This window comes from Theropithecus gelada, chromosome 2 (genome assembly GCF_003255815.1).
Source record: "Theropithecus gelada isolate Dixy chromosome 2, Tgel_1.0, whole genome shotgun sequence".
Taxonomy (NCBI): domain Eukaryota; kingdom Metazoa; phylum Chordata; class Mammalia; order Primates; family Cercopithecidae; genus Theropithecus; species Theropithecus gelada.
In genome coordinates, this window is record NC_037669.1 from 91056363 (window position 1) to 91072649 (window position 16287).

The following is a 16287-nucleotide window of genomic DNA, read 5'->3' on the forward strand; positions in this document are numbered from 1 at the left end:
CCTCCTGAGTAGCTGGGCCTACAGGCACATGCCACCACGCCTGGCTAATTTTTTGTATTTTAGTAGAGATGGGTTTTCACCGTGTTGCTCAGGCTGGTCTCAAACTCCTGAGCTCAGGCAATCTGCCCGCCTCAGCCTCCCAAAGTGCTGGGATTACAGGTGTGAGCCACTGCGCCCGGCCAACAATTGGCTCTTGTAAGCCTCCAGCACACCACTGGATAGTTGTGTCTGAGGCAGGATCAATGAGAGATTAGGGTCAGGGTTCGTTGGGTCAGAGTTCAGGGTTCAGGTCTAAGATCCCTACTCTTTTCCCCACAGACAAAGGTGTGGACACCACAAGTGTGGAGCTGGTGTTATGGTGTGGTCTGTCAGTGCCCCTTCCCCAGGGTGGGGGCAGTAGGCATTGCTCTTCTGCTGGGTCACATCCAGGGTGCTTTCCCTGTACTGGATGCCATGAGCCAGAAGCTGCCTGAAGCTGAAGGCATCCTCCATCAGGCAGAATGAACCAGGTGAAGAGCCAGGAGGCTGGAGGTGGAAGTCAGAGGTTGGGCAGAAAAGGGATGCCTAGGCCGGGCGCGGTGGCTCAAGCCTGTAATCCCAGCACTTTGGGAGGCCGAGGCGGGTGGATCACGAGGTCAGGAGATCGAGACTATCCTGGCTAACATGGTGAAACCCCGTCTCTACTAAAAATACAAAAAACTAGCCGGGCGTGGTGGCGGGCGCCTGTAGTCTCAGCTACTTGGGAGGCTGAGGCGGGAGAATGGCGTGAACCCGGGAGGCGGAGCTTGCAGTGAGCCGAGATCACGCCACTGCACTCCAGCCTGGGAGACACAGCGAGACTCCGTCTCAAAAAAAAAAAAAAAAAAAAAAAGAAAAGGGATGCCTAACTGAACACCTGTGTTCTTCAAGGAGGGTACGGTCTGGGCCCAGCATCAAGCACTGGATGTTTAGGGGGTGCTGGCTGAGGGGGGAATGGAACTCATGCAGGGCCGCAGAGCAAGGGCTACAGGAAGTGAAGTTGGCACTTGAAGGCCTGGAGGCCACTGTACAGGAGGTGATACCCCCACTTGTACCCTCAGCTCCTTTACATCCCTTGTTCAATGACTGCTGTGATTTCCATTCTCCCTGAGATCCTTGACTCACTATGATACCACAGTGCTACCAAGTACCCTGACCATGATAATACTCAGCCTAGTTGCTACTGTGTCCTCTCTGTGACCCCCTAACCTTTGCCCCAGGTGGCAGGGTGCCTGGCCCAGATGGCACTGGCAGTTGAGGTACCCCAGTCCCAGGGCGTCTGTCCAGTGTAGCTAAGGTGTTCAGGGCATGTTTTGTCCTGAGTCAGCAGCAGGCCCAGGAGGCAGAAGAATGGGCAGCATGAGTCGTAGGCAGGGCTGAGGGCCTGGGCAAGATGAAATGGAGAAGAGTGGGCAATGGGGTCTCAGGGACCCCCTCTGGAACAGTGGAAAGTGGGATTTGGGCTGGGGCTGGGCTACACTGGACTGAGGCGGGATCTCAGTTCTAAATTCTCCTTTCCTCCAGGAACCTTAGGCAGTAATATATTTGGGGCAATATATTCTGGGTGAGGTGGGGTTTCAGGTCCAGCCCTGCCCTAGGAGTTGCAGTTGGCCCTTTTGCCTGTGGTGAGCTGCAGGAGGACACATATGGCCTGGTAGCCACTGTGCAGGATGCAAAAGAATGGGTGCAGCAGGCTTGAGCTGAGGCCCAGGAGCTCCTGAAGAAGGCGTAAAGCAGCTTCAGCTGCCTGCATGGTGCGTGGCTGGCCTGCAGTAGGGCAGGCACGGGGAAGGGTTTAGGGTCAGATGGAAAGGTCAGGGCCAGAACAGGGATGTTGTGGAAGGGTTAAGGCTGGGTCCAGATCAGGTCTTGACTCATGTAGGGATCAGGGCTGGGGTCAAGGTTTAGACCAGGGATCAAGTGTTGATTAGGTTCAGAGTTTATTTAATGTTAGGGTTGGGTCAGGGTCAGGGTTGTGATAGAGACTGGGGCCAGGATCGGAGGTTAGAGCCAGGGGTCAGAGCCTGGCTCAGATGACCTGACCCCAGGGTTGGAGTGCCACCTGACACAGAATGCACAGGCACTGGGCAAGAAGGCAGCCACCCTGCAGGCCCTGGAGCAGCAGGCAGCTGAGCTGCTTGGGCACATGATGTGCTTTGCCACCAGTAAGTACACCATCTGCTGATTACTGTCTATGGAAGCCAGCAAGAAGGACTGTGGGATCACCTGGGCAACTCAAAGTGATCCAGGAATCTCCTGGCCTTGGGAGACCAAAGATCCTGAGTGCCCACTGACCCTGAGTGACCCCCCCATGTGGCCCCACGGCCTTCTGACCTTGAGAAAGCAGACAGATCATGTAACTCCCTGAGGCTATCTAGTGTCCCAGACCCTGATACAACTTTATCTCTGAGTGATCTAAAATTGTGAGACTACAGTGCTGGCATTCTCCACTCAAAATAAACAAACAGGGCCTGGCGCTATTTACTGGCTCATGCCTGTAATCCCAGAGCTTTCAGAGGCAGAGGCAGTAGGATCACCTGACGTCAGTAGTTCAAGACCAGCCTAGCCAACATGGTGAAACCCCATGTCTACTAAAAATACAAACATTAGCTGGGTGTGGTCGTGGGCGCCTGTAATCCTAACTACTTGGGAAGCTAAGGCAGGAGAATCGCTTGAACCTGGGAGGCGGAGGTTGTGTGAGCCGAGATCTCACCACTACACTCTAGCCTGGGCGACAGAGCGACACTACGTCTCAATAAATAAATAAATAAATAAATAAAAATTTAGAATTATCAGTAATCTCTAGTATCCCTGATCCCCCAGGTTGACTACATGATCCTCAGGGTGACTGGAGACCTCTACTTCGGATATCCAGAATAACTCCCAGCGACGCTTAAAGTCCAACGGATTGACTGACCCCCACCCCCGCCGCCCCCATGCGCCTTTGTGAAGTGGGGAGATTCCCCTGAGGAACTCCCACCAGCTTTCTTCCCTGGATGGCAGCTCAGGGCACTCCCTGCCATGACTGCGGAGGCGGCAGGCCAGACCCAGCCCTAACGACCGGCGGACCCCACGGTTCCCCCAACTTCCCGTTCCCAGGGCCCTGGGTGGGGCGCGCCCCATGTTTCCCACCCACTTTCCTCCTCCTCTCCCCCCCTTACGCCGCCGCGCACATTCCAATCCCGGGCTCTAGCGATCCCGGCAGGCCAAAAAGTCTGGAGCGGACAAATAGCCACAAGATCCGGAGTCGCTCGCCGTAGCTCTGGTCCAGGGTCCGCCACCCAGAGCCTATTTCCATACTGGGAAACAGGCAGCACTTCTCGTGCCTACTTACCGTAGTGACTAGTGGGGGAGGCAGTGACCCCCCTGGAGCTGTGCTTCGGGCTGGGTATGCACTTTCGCCATCTCTTCCCCAGCCCAATCCTGTCCCGTCCCTGAGACTACCCGAGAGTCCTCCACAGCCCTGAAGAGGGGAATTTGGTGCTCCTGCTTGTGCCCTCCAGTCTCTCTGTTGATGCTGGAGCCTTGGGATCAAGCGGCTGAGTTGATGGTAATTTCCACGGCGCCCATGACGCTGAGGGGAAAAGGCTATAGGCTCCTTGGTCCAGAGTTGGATACCCGAAGATCAGATCTCTCTCATTTGCTTCTGCCATGCACCCAACTTCGTGAGCCCCCTTCCAATGATAGTTTAAAGCACCAAATCTCTTACCTTTCCCTGGCCCTCGTATAGGTGTGGGATTGGGGGCACAATAAATATTTGTGGGTGAAGTGATCTGTGTCTGGTTCCTGGGGCGAAGGCAGTTTCCGGGGGGCAGGAGTAGGGTTGGGGTGGGGGCGCTCTCCGCCCGGTGTTGCGCTCCTGCCCAGAGTCCGCTCCGGCCTTTCCTTCCTGCCGCGATTCCCAACTTTGCTCAAAGTCGCGAAGACTCTAAGCTGTTGGGGGGACTGCTGGACAGACCTGGGGACTGACAGAGGGCCTGGAGAGAAACGGGCCAAAGACCCACAGGCAGAGTTGACACGGAACCCCAAAGGAAGGAGGAGGGCTCGGGCCCGAGACCGTTCACCTCCCCTTATCCCTTGTTCTCCTCTTCAGGATGGAGCTGACCTCAAGGGAAGGAGGGAGGGGACAGCCTCTGCCCTGGGAACTTCGACTCGGCCTACTGCTAAGCGGTGAGAGGACCTGGTGGGGACTGGGGGTTGTGGAATGTGATGGTAGGTCCTGGTAGTTGCCCTTGGGGCACATGAGGTGCGGCCACCGGATAGGAACTCAGCAGAACTGGCTGAACTACTGTCCCCAGTGCTGGCTGCCACACTGGCACAGGCCCCTGCCCCGGATGTGCCTGGCTGTTCGAGGGGAAGCTGCTACCCCGCCACGGGCGACCTGCTGGTGGGCCGAGCTGACAGACTGACTGCCTCATCCACCTGTGGCCTGAATGGTCCCCAGCCCTACTGCATCGTCAGTCACTTGCAGGTGTGGCTGGGGACAGGGTGAGAGGCTGAGTCAGGGTGGGGCTGGCACTACCTGAGGCACTGATTCTAACTCCCATCCAACCCAGGATGAAAAGAAGTGCTTCCTTTGCGACTCCCGGCGCCCCTTCTCTGCTAGAGACAACCCACACAGCCATCGCATCCAGAATGTAGTCACCAGCTTTGCACCACAGCGGCGGGCAGCCTGGTGGCAGTCAGAGAATGGTGAGGCCATGGGTGGGGCAAAAGTGAGCAGGCTGCCCACCAGTAACTTTGAGTCCTTGACTTTAGACTCCTGTCCCAGGTATCCCTGCAGTCACCATCCAACTGGACCTGGAGGCTGAGTTTCATTTCACACACCTCATTATGACCTTCAAGGTGCCTGCATATCTGGGAGCCTGCCCGAACCACCCTGCTTGGCTCTCCATTGCCCCTGGACAGAGTCTGAGCTCCTTAACCCAGCCTCCTTGAGTGTGGATACAGGAGGCTCCTTCATCCCTTCACACCTTCCATTTGCCTCCAGGCCTTTGCACATGATCTTCTGCCTTTCCAATCCCAGGCTGGGTCAGGTGCTGTCTCCTTGAGCCCCATGAACCCTGAGTCTCCCCATTAGAGGTGGCCACCCTTGCTGGTCATTATCTGGCTTCCACCAGTTACCCCCACTCTCTGTGAGCTGTTTGAGGGCAGTCTTGGGCTGAGCAGGGCTCTTGATAGTCCTAGATTGGGCTTGGGTCCTGGTGCCTGCTGATCAGCTATGCCCCTCTACCCAGACATTTCGCCCTGCTGCCATGCTGGTGGAACGCTCAGCAGACTTTGGCCGCACCTGGCATGTGTACCGATATTTCTCCTATGACTGTGGGGCTGACTTCCCAGGAGTCCCACTAGCCCCTCCACGGCACTGGGATGATGTAGTCTGTGAGTCCCGCTACTCAGAGATTGAGCCATCCACTGAAGGCGAGGTGAGGACTGGCATCTGGGCTGGGGGCCGGAAGCTGGGGATGATGGGCCTGAGGCAAGGTTCAGTGTCACTATGAACTCCCTGCCTCTCCAGGTCATCTATCGTGTGTTGGACCCTGCCATCCCTATCCCAGACCCCTACAGCTCACGGATTCAGAGTGAGTGCTCCACCCTTTGAGCCTGGCACAGTCCGTGTCCGGCTAGGGACTATTTGGGGCCTCAGTAACTATTTTGGGTGCTTCCTAGGGCAGGTGCCAAGCCCAGTTTAGCTCGGGTGGCAGTATACAGGAGGTCTTTCAAGGTGACCTTGGCAGCTGAGCCCCTAGGTGGGCAGGGGGCAGCAGGGGCCTGCCTGGTCAGTTGGCCCCGGTTGCCCCCACCTCAGACCTGTTGAAGATCACCAACTTACGAGTGAACCTGACTCGTCTACACACATTGGGAGACAACCTACTTGACCCACGGAGGGAGATCCGAGAGAAGTACTACTATGCCCTCTATGAGCTGGTTGTACGTGGCAACTGCTTCTGCTATGGACACGCCTCAGAGTGTGCACCCGCCCCAGGGGCACCAGCCCATGCTGAGGGCATGGTAAGGGGCTTCAGACGGTTGGGATAGGGCTAGGGGCAGGGGCAGACATGGCTGAGCAGTGCTGACAACCTGCCTGCCAACCTCCATAGGTGCACGGAGCTTGCATCTGCAAACACAACACACGTGGCCTCAACTGCGAACAGTGTCAGGATTTCTATCATGACCTGCCCTGGCATCCGGCTGAGGACGGCCATAGTCATGCCTGTAGGAGTGAGTGAGATCTTGGCCTCCATAGCTCCAGCACTGCAGCCTGGCTGTGCCCTGGGTAGAACCTAGAGCTGGTTGGTCAAGCCCCTAAAACCCAGGCTATATCCAAAGAGTATGCAGGCCTTGATGCCCCTTGGGACCCCCTCAATACTCCTTTACAGTCTGCTCTGGGTAGGGAACCATTATGATGCTGAAGCCTTGAAGTCCCTGAGCCCCTACCCACAAATTCTGGCCTGTGATAGGGATCTAAGGTGGCCTACTCCTTACCCTTGTGACCTGATTCCTCAAGTGGCCTTTGCCTTGCCCTTCCTCCCCTGCCAGAGTGTGAGTGCCATGGGCACACCCACAGCTGCCACTTCGACATGGCTGTATACCTGGCATCTGGCAATGTGAGTGGAGGTGTATGTGATGGATGTCAGCATAACACAGCTGGGCGCCACTGTGAGCTCTGTCGGCCCTTCTTCTACCGTGACCCAACCAAAGACCTGCGGGATCCAGCTGTGTGCCGCTGTGAGGCTGGGATTGGGCAGCGGGAGAGAAAGCTGAGCCTGGGGCAGGAATTAGAGAGCTGGACTGCTGTCTAGATTGCAGGGAATTGGGGTTAGGGGCTTGGGATAGAGCTAGACCAGGGATCCAGGGTGGGATCCCTTAGGCTTAGGAGAGGACTGGTAATGAGCTAGTTGAGATAGGGTGAGTGACCTTGTATCTCTTTTTGCCATCAGCCTGTGATTGTGACCCCATGGGTTCTCAAGACGGCGGTCGCTGTGATTCCCATGATGACCCTGCACTGGGACTGGTCTCGGGCCAGTGTCGCTGCAAAGAACATGTAGTGGGCACTCGCTGCCAACAATGCCGTGATGGCTTCTTTGGGCTCAGCATCAGTGACCCTCTGGGCTGCCGGCGTATGTGTCTCTTGCCCTAACTTCTATGCTGACCTTTAACCCCTGTCCTCTTACTCCTGACTCAGCTGAACATGAGCACTGTCACAGTTCCCCAAAGTGCTGATGGTCCTTCTTCCCTGCAGGATGTCAATGTAATGCACGGGGCACAGTGCCTGGGAGTACTCCTTGTGACCCCAACAGTGGATCCTGTTATTGCAAACGTCTGGTGACTGGACGTGGATGTGACCGCTGCCTGGTGCGATTGGAGGGGGCTGGAGTTCTAGGGGCATGATTTGTCCTTAGAGCACAGGGCTGGGGTGTGATATCTATGCCAGTGGATGGGTGCTGAGAGCTTAGGATCCAGTTCTGGCTGAGAAGCCTCAGGTCTGGGACGCCAAGGGTATGGGCCAGTGGTCTGGGGGGCATGTTTTCACTGAGGAGTGATTGAGGCTAAGATGTGTGGTTGGGATTTCCTGCTGGGTGGCGAGGGGGTCTGGAGGTCTGTTTCTGGCCCCCAGCAACTCCTTTCTCGCAGCCTGGCCACTGGGGCCTGAGCCACGACCTACTCGGCTGCCGCCCCTGTGACTGCGACGTGGGTGGTGCCTTGGATCCCCAGTAAGTGTTGTAAAGGGAGCCTGGGAAGGGATGGGGAAAGATCCTGAGCAGGAGAGGAGGTCCTTTTTGAGTAACCACAGAGTTCCTTCCAGGTGTGATGAGGCCACAGGTCAATGCCACTGCCGCCAGCACATGGTCGGGCGACGCTGTGAGCAGGTGCAACCTGGCTACTTCCGGCCCTTCCTGGACCACCTAACTTGGGAGGCTGAGGACACCCGAGGGCAGGTGTGGGGCCTCCCGCTAAGCAGAGGGCTGGATGTGGGTGGACACATCTATGACTGGAGAGGTAGGGTTATGGGCAGTACCTTGTTGGGGGATAGGGGTGATATCTAGCTTTGGCAGGAGGAATGGGGCTTGGGGCTGGCTGTGGCAGAAGAGGCAAAGCCTCACCTGAGCCTCCATCCCTGGCTGCATTATCTCCCAGGTGCTCGATGTGGTGGAGCGCCTGGTTACTCCTGGGGAAACTCCATCCTGGACTGGCTCAGGCTTTGTGCGGCTACGGGAAGGTCAGGCCCTGGAGTTCCTCGTGGCCTCTGTGCCGAAGGCCATGGACTATGATCTGCTGCTGCGCTTAGAACCCCAGGTTAGACACTGTTATCTAATCTGGAGCTGAACCTCTGGATGTGGAAGCATCTCCTCCATCATCCCGTTTTCCCAGGTCCCTGAGCAATGGGCAGAGTTGGAACTGACTGTGCAGCGTCCAGGGCCTGTGCCTGCTCACAGCCTGTGTGGGCATGTGCTGCCCAAGGATGACCGCATCCAAGGGACTCTGCAACCACACACCAGGTGAGAGCACTGGTGGTAGCACTCACAATGGCAGGGAGTTGTGGGGCCAGCCCTAAGCTCCCTGCAGGGCACCTGGAAGACCCCACAGCTCATTCATCTGTTCCTTCTTTCAAATACCTCCAGAATGCTGGTTGCCAGGCTCTGTTGGGCATGGCTCTGTTCACAGAAAGGAAGCAGACAGATCAAGGCCTACTCTCTCAGGGGTCTAAGGCCCAGAGGCCAAGGCAGGAATTAATGGGAAATCACCTGGTGTCACTATCAGGAGGACTCACAATGGTGGTGGTAGAGTGGTAGTGGTGGGGCTGTGGCATCACAGCACTCTAGGCAGTGATGTGCCTGGTCTGATTAATGTTTTATTACACTTTGGGTAGTATTTGTTTCATGTTTCATGTTTCTTTTTTTTTTTTTTTTTGAGATGGAGTCTTGCTCTGTCACCAGGCTGGAGTGCAGTGGTGCAATCTCGGCTCACTGCAACCTCCACCTTCCGGGTTCAAGCAATTCTCATGTGTCAGCATCCCGAGTAGCTGGGACTACAGGCGCATGCCACCACGCCCAGCTAATTTTTTATATTTTAGTAGAGATGGGGTTTCACCATGTTGGTCAGAATGGCCTCAATCTCCTGACCTTGTGATCTGCCCGCCTCGGCCTCCCAAAGTGTTGGGATTACAGGTGTGAGCCACCACGCCCAGCCCTGTTTCATTGTTTCATGTTTTGTTTATTTGTTTGTTTGTTTGTTTTTGAGACCGAGTCTTGCTCTGTCACCCAGGCTGGAGTGCAGTGGCGTAATCTTGGCTCATTGCAAGCTCCACCTCCCGGGTTCACACCATTCTCCTGCCTCAGCCTCCCAAGTAGCCGGGACCACAGGCGCCCACCACCACGCCCACCTAATTTTTTGTATATTTAGTAGAGACAGAGTTTCACCGTGTTAGCCAGGATGGTCTCGATCTCCTGACCTTGTGATCCACCTGCCTTGGCCTCATAAAGTGCTGGGATTACAGGCATGAGCCACCGCACTCAGCCTATTGCTTTTAGTTTTTGACCATGTAAATATTCAAACAGAAGGAAAAAGAATAACATACTGAACCTGGCTGTGCCCATTATAGACATTTTGCCAACTGTGACTTGTGTTTTTTTTTTGTTTTTTTTTTTTTTGAGACGGAGTCTCGCTCTGTCGCCCAGGCTGGAGTGCAGTGGCCGGATCTCAGCTCACTGCAAGCTCTGCCTCCCGGGTTCCCGCCATTCTCCTGCCTCAGCCTCCCGAGTAGCTGGGACTACAGGCGCCCACAACCGTGCCCGGCTAATTTTTTTTTGTATTTTTAGTAGAGACGAGGTTTCACCGTGGTCTCGATCTCCTGACCTTGTGATCCGCCCACCTCGGCCTCCCAAAGTGCTGGGATTACAGGCGTGAGCCACCGCGCCCGGCCGTGACTTGTGTTTAGAAAAAAAATTCCTCTAGACCAGGCATAGTGGCTCATGCCGGTAATCCCAGCACTTTGGGACACTGAGGCAGGAGGATCACTTTAGCCCAGGAATTCAAGACCAGCCTAGGGAACATGGCGAGACCTTGTCTCTACAAAAAATAAAATCAGCTAGGCATGGTGTTGTGTGCTTGTGGTTCCAGCTACTTGGGAGGCTGAGGTGGGAGGATCTCTTGAACCTAGGAGGTCAAGGCTGCAGTGAGCCGAGGTTGCGCCACTGCACTCCATCCATCCTGGGCAAGAGAGACTGCATCTCAAGTAAACAAATAAATAAATAAGAAAAGAAAAAGAAAAAAGATGAGGGATTGAAGAACAATTTTTGGGATGGGATAAAAAATCCCAAGTATGAGTTTGCAGCACAATGGGAAAGGAAAGCCTTGGAGACAGAGAGAGGGGGTGATGTAGTGTTGATGAAGAGGAGCAGCTGTTGTTGGCTGTAGATTGGGGTCAGAGGAAGTGTGAAGTGGTTATTGAGGAGAATTGGCAAGTTCCTGGGGTTTCCAGGCTTTATGAGTATTTCCAGTGAGTCTGCACAGGTGGATGTATGATTCTAGAGGGCCACCTTTACGGGACTATTCTGTGCAGATTCTTTGTTGGGGTGCCCAGCTGTTTGTTGGCCTAGCGCAGCCCAACCCAACTCACTCGTAGTCTCTGCTTTGGCTGATGGTCTGGTTGCTGGGAGTAGGATGGGAGAGGCCCAGATGATTTGTACAGGGCCCCTAGATGACCCACTGCACCTGTCCCCACTTGCCCCCAGGTACATGGTGTTTCCCAATCCTGTCTGCCTTGAGCCTGCTATCTCCTACAAGCTGCATCTGAAGCTGGTACACACAGGGGGAAGTGCCCAGCCTGAGACTCCCTACTCTGGACCCGGCCTGCTCATTGACTCGGTGAATAATCTCCTCTTCCCCACACCAACCAAGATGGCAGAGCCTGTGGTGTGGGACTTGTGGGATAGCAGGGATCTGTGGCAGAAGAGGCAGGCCCATGGTGGTGCCAGGGTGGGCAGGCTTGTGGCAGTGCTAAGGCAATGCCTATGTGGTCCCAGGTCTGAACTGCAATCTTCCTTGCTCACTCCTTCAGCTGGTGCTGCTGCCCCGTGCCCTGGTGCTAGAGATGTTTAGTGGGGGTAATGCTGCTGCCCTGGAGCGCCGGGCCACCTTTGAACGCTACCAATGCCATGAGGAGGGTCTGGTGCCCAGCAAGACTTCTCCCTCTGAGGCCTGCGCGCCGCTCCTCCTCAGCCTGTCCACCCTCATCTACAATGGTGCCCTGTGTGAGTGTCTGTGATGTGGGTTGATGGGGCAGAGGTGGGGACCCAGCCTGACTTGGCCCAACCCTCCTCCCCACAGCATGTCAGTGCAACCCTCAAGGTTCACTGAGTTCTGAGTGCAACCCTCATGGCGGTCAGTGCCTGTGCAAGCCTGGAGTGGTTGGGCGCCGCTGTGACCTCTGTGCCCCTGGCTACTATGGCTTTGGCCCCACAGGCTGTCAAGGTACTCTCCTGCCTCTTGTTCCCTCCTATGCTGCTCTCTCCTTCCCATTACTGTTCTCTTTCTTCTTCTGGACCTGCTGCTTCTTTCCTCAAACTAAGTCTTGGACCCTCTACTCTCAACCTGGGTCAGTTGCAGTTCTCTTCCATTTCTTGACCTTCCCACCTAGACTCCCACTACCCACATTCCCCTGAGACCCTCCCCAACCCACACTCCCCTCCGACCCCGTCCCCTGGCTCTGTCTCTGCCTTGCTCCTAGCCTGCCAGTGCAGCCCCGAGGGGGCGCTCAGCAGTCTCTGTGAAAAGACCAGTGGGCAATGTCCCTGTCGAACTGGTGCTTTTGGGCTTCACTGTGACCGCTGCCAGCGTGGCCAGTGGGGATTCCCTAGCTGCCGGCCATGTGTCTGCAATGGGCATGCAGATGAGTGCGACACCCACACAGGCGCTTGCCTGGGCTGCCGTGATCACACAGGGGGTGAGCACTGTGAAAGGTGAGCCTGGAGTAGCTATGAGTGGGTTGGTTGGTGGACAGGCTTCCCATGAATGATACATTTCTTCTTCCTCCTCCCTGCAGGTGCATTGCTGGTTTCCACGGGGACCCACAACTGCCATATGGGGGCCAGTGCCGGCCCTGTCCATGTCCTGAAGGCCCTGGGAGCCAACGGCACTTTGCTACTTCTTGCCACCGGGATGAATATTCCCAGAAGATTGTGTGCCACTGCCGGGCAGGCTACACGGGTAAGTGGATAGGGGGCAGGCGTAGGATCAGGGTGAGTTGGCTGGACTGAGCAATCACAGCTTCCTCTTGACTGTGGGCAGGGCTGCGATGTGAAGCTTGTGCCCCTGGGCACTTTGGGGACCCATCAAGGCCAGGTGGCCGGTGCCAACTGTGTGAGTGCAGTGGGAACATTGACCTAATGGATCCTGATGCCTGTGACCCCCACACGGGGCAATGCCTGCGCTGTTTACACCACACAGAGGGTCCACACTGTGCCCACTGCAAGCCTGGCTTCCACGGGCAGGCTACCCGACAGAGCTGTCACCGTGAGTATGAGTGTGGGAGGGCATGGCTGAGCTGGGGTTCTGCTTCTTGGCCTCCTCTTGACTACTGTGCTCGTCTTGGTTGGCATAGGCTGCACCTGCAACCTGCTGGGCACAAATCCCCAGCAGTGCCCGTCTCCTGACCAGTGCCACTGTGATCGAAGCAGTGGGCAGTGCCCATGCCTCCCCAATGTCCAGGGCCCTAGTTGTGACCACTGTGCCCCCAACTTCTGGAACTTCACCAGTGGCCATGGTTGCCATCCTTGTGCCTGCCACCCAAGACAGGCCAGAGGCCCCACCTGCAATGAGGTATGGGACCCTCCTGCAGATCCCTGGTTAGATGGGGTCAGGTGTCTTTCTTGTCTCGTGGGCTCAACCTCTGATAGAGGCTCTGACCCTGCCTTGTTCCCACCCCAGTTCACAGGGCAGTGCTACTGCCGTGCCGGCTTTGGAGGGCGGACTTGTTCTGAGTGCCAAGAGCTCCACTGGGGAGACCCTGGGTTGCAATGTCGTGGTGAGGGAGCCAGCAGGGCCAGGGTGGATGGAGGGCTTCCCAGAATGCCCCACAGTGGCCCTAACTCTGTCCTCTGCTCTTTCTTGCAGCCTGTGACTGTGACCCTCGTGGAACAGATACACCTCAGTGTCACCGCTCCACAGGTCACTGCAGCTGCCGCCCAGGCGTGTCTGGTGTGCGCTGTGACCAGTGTGCCCGTGGCTTCTCAGGATTCTTTCCTGCCTGCCATCCCTGCCATGCATGCTTCGGGGATTGGGACCGAGTGGTGCAGGACTTGGCTGCCCGAACACGGCGCCTAGAGCAGCGGGCACAGGAGTTGCAGCAGACGGGTGTGCTGGGTGCCTTTGAGAGCAGCTTCTGGCATATGCAGGAGAAGCTGGGCATTGTGCAGGGCATCGTAGGTGCCCGCAACACCTCAGCCGCCTCCACTGCACAGCTTGTGGAGGCCACAGAGGAGCTGCGGTGCGGAAGGACCTAAGAATACATGGTGGGATGGGGCAGAGGCCCAGTGGACCAGGGCTGAAGCCTGTCTAAACAGTCCCCTCTCCATCATCGCAGGCGTGAAATTGGGGAGGCCACTGAGCACCTGACTCAACTGGAAGCAGAGTTGACAGATGTGCAGGATGAGAACTTCAATGCCAACCATGCACTAAGTGGTCTGGAGCGAGACAGGCTTGCACTTAATCTCACACTGCGGCAGCTGGACCAGCATCTTGACTTGCTCAAACATTCAAACTTCCTGGGTGAGTTGTTAGCCAACTAGGCAGGTGGACCAGGGTCAGTCTTCAGCTGACTGTCTGCCTTTGCCCAATTTAGGTGCCTATGACAGCATCCGGCATGCCCATAGCCAGTCTGCAGAGGCAGAACGTTGTGCCAACACCTCGGCCCTGGCAGTACCTAGCCCTGTGAGCAACTCGGCAAGTGCTCGGCATCGGACAGAGGCACTGATGGATGCCCAGAATGAGGACTTCAACAGCAAACACATGGCCAACCAGCGGGCCCTGCGCAAGCTCTCTGCCCATACCCACACCCTGAGCCTGACAGGCATAAACGAGCTGGTGAGGTACAAGTGTTGGGTGGGACAGGTGGGTGTAGATGTTCCTCCCACAGGGCCCTGACTTGTTCTGTGCCTGGCAGGTGTGTGGGGCACCAGGGGATGCACCCTGTGCTACAAGCCCTTGTGGGGGTGCCGGCTGTCGAGATGAGGATGGGCAGCCCCGCTGTGGGGGCCTCAGCTGCAATGGGGCAGTGGCTACAGCAGACCTAGCACTGGGCCGGGCCCGGCACACACAGGCAGAGCTGCAGCGGGCACTGGCAGAAGGTGGTAGCATCCTCAGCAGAGTGGCTGAGACTCGTCGGCAGGCAAGCGAGGCACAGCAGCGGGCCCAGGCAGCCCTGGACAAGGCTAATGCTTCCAGGGGACAGGTGGAACAGGCCAACCAGGAACTTCGAGAACTTGTCCAGAGTGTGAAGGACTTCCTCAACCGTGAGCCTCCCATGTGTCCCAGGCCATGTGGTTGTTCCTTTGGCAACTCCCTGTGTCTGTATCTCCCTTGGTTCATACGTGAGCCTTAGGGCCTACACTGGATTAGCGTTTATGATCCCTTGACTGGCTCCTGAGTCCTTGCCCATATGTGGTCCCAGGTCCATGTTCTTGAGTCTGAGCCCCTTGTATAGTCCCTGTCCTTGTGATTACATCCTTATGGCTGGTAACAAACCCCTATCCCATGTACATGTCCTGAGTCCACACCCCAAAGCTATATCCTCATGCCCATGCTGGAGAATCTATGTTCTTAAGCTCTTGCTGTGTCCCTATAGAGGAGGGGGCTGATCCTGATAGCATTGAGATGGTGGCCACACGGGTGCTAGAGCTCTCCATCCCAGCTTCAGCTGAGCAGATCCAGCACCTGGCGGGTGCGATTGCAGAGCGAGTCCGGAGCCTGGCGGATGTAGACGCGATCCTGGCACGTACTGTAGGAGATGTGCGTCGTGCTGAGCAGTTATTGCAGGATGCACGGCGGGCAAGGTCTGACCCCATCCCTGGCCCCTGACACCTGGTTTTGATACCTCCAGGTTCTGATTCCCCCTTTTCCCCAGGAGCCGGGCTGAGGGTGAGAAACAGAAGGCAGAGACAGTACAGGCAGCACTGGAGGAGGCCCAGCGGGCACAGGGTGTTGCCCAGGGTGCCATCCGGGGGGCAGTGGCTGACACACGGGACACAGAGCAGACCCTATACCAGGTGAGGTCTTCCTAGGACATCAGTGGGATAAGGTTATGGGCATGCACCGTAGATCTGTGTAACCTTTGGCTCACCCATGGCAGGTACAGGAGAGGATGGCAGGTGCAGAGCAGGCACTGAGCTCTGCAGGTGAAAGGGCTCGGCAGTTGGATGCTCTCCTGGAGGCTCTGAAGTTGAAACGGGCGGGAAATAGTCTGGCAGCCTCTACAGCAGAAGAAACGGCAGGCAGTGCCCAGGGTCGTGCCCAGGAGGCTGAGCAGGTGGGTTGAGGCAGAGCCAGCTAGAGAAGGTAGGGGTGGAAGATGGGCCTCCACTGAGCTACCACTCTAACCTAACCCTCTACATCTGCAGCTGCTACGGGGTCCTCTGGGTGATCAGTACCAGACGGTGAAGGCCCTGGCTGAGCGCAAGGCCCAGGGTGTGCTAGCTGCACAGGCAAGGGCAGAGCAACTGCGGGATGAGGCTCGGGACCTGTTGCAGGCTGCTCAGGACAAGCTGCAGCGGCTACAGGGTGAGATATGGGGCAGGTGGGCACCAGAGACACAGGACTGCAGGAGACCCCTCTAAACTGACACCTGCCCTTCCTAGAACTGGAAGGCACCTATGAGGAGAATGAGCGGGCACTGGAGGGTAAGGCAGCCCAGCTGGACGGGCTGGAGGCCAGGATGCGCAGTGTGCTTCAAGCCATCAACTTGCAGGTGCAGATCTACAACACCTGCCAGTGACCCCTGCCTAAGGCCTACCCCAGTTCCTGGCACCGCCCCACATGCATATCTGCCTATGCACTGAAGAGCTCTTGGCCCGGCAGGGCCCCCAATAAACCAGTGTGAACCCCCACTGTGTTGTCTGGACTCTGATTTGGGGCGGGTGGGGGAGTCTCCAGGGGAACCTCGAGGTTGCCCCTAGCAGGGCCCATGCAAGGCTAACCCATCCGAGCACCGCCCCCTTCCGCTCGGGCCCGCCCCGGAGCTGCCTGCCAGTCTCCCCGAGCCCATTCCCGCCG

General features: G+C 56.7%; 1 protein-coding gene across 2 annotated transcripts; it reads left to right on the forward strand.

The window, feature by feature from the left end:
- The first annotated feature begins 3518 nt into the window (after positions 1–3518).
- On the forward strand, positions 3519–16121 carry LAMB2 (laminin subunit beta 2). 2 transcript variants are annotated; one of them, XM_025376378.1, is made up of 33 exons: positions 3519–3568; positions 4112–4188; positions 4317–4489; positions 4575–4710; positions 4790–4863; positions 5256–5444; positions 5537–5600; positions 5828–6030; positions 6120–6240; positions 6559–6747; positions 6960–7139; positions 7262–7374; positions 7654–7733; positions 7826–7958; positions 8158–8316; positions 8392–8519; positions 10755–10887; positions 11081–11273; positions 11350–11493; positions 11750–11981; positions 12065–12228; positions 12310–12534; positions 12623–12840; positions 12949–13045; positions 13135–13507; positions 13604–13788; positions 13862–14103; positions 14183–14531; positions 14864–15071; positions 15143–15284; positions 15368–15544; positions 15636–15795; positions 15873–16121. In XM_025376378.1, exons 2-33 carry the CDS (start codon positions 4113–4115, stop codon positions 16007–16009), a joined length of 5397 nt encoding a protein of 1798 aa, XP_025232163.1. In that variant the 5' UTR covers positions 3519–3568; position 4112; the 3' UTR covers positions 16010–16121. The 2 variants fall into 2 exon arrangements, with proteins under 2 accessions (XP_025232163.1, XP_025232162.1); XM_025376377.1 differs by lacking the exon at positions 3519–3568 and adding an exon at positions 3943–4024.
- Positions 16122–16287: the final 166 nt, after the last annotated feature.

Bases quoted from the DNA above. Each gene is read 5' to 3' on its own strand.
- LAMB2 (XM_025376378.1), top strand. From the start codon at position 4,113: ATGGAGCTGACCTCAAGGGAAGGAGGGAGGGGACAGCCTCTGCCCTGG. The intron at 4,490-4,574 runs GTGTGGCTGGGG...CATCCAACCCAG, and splicing joins GCATCGTCAGTCACTTGCAG to GATGAAAAGAAGTGCTTCCT. The intron at 15,796-15,872 runs GTGAGATATGGG...TGCCCTTCCTAG, and splicing joins CAAGCTGCAGCGGCTACAGG to AACTGGAAGGCACCTATGAG.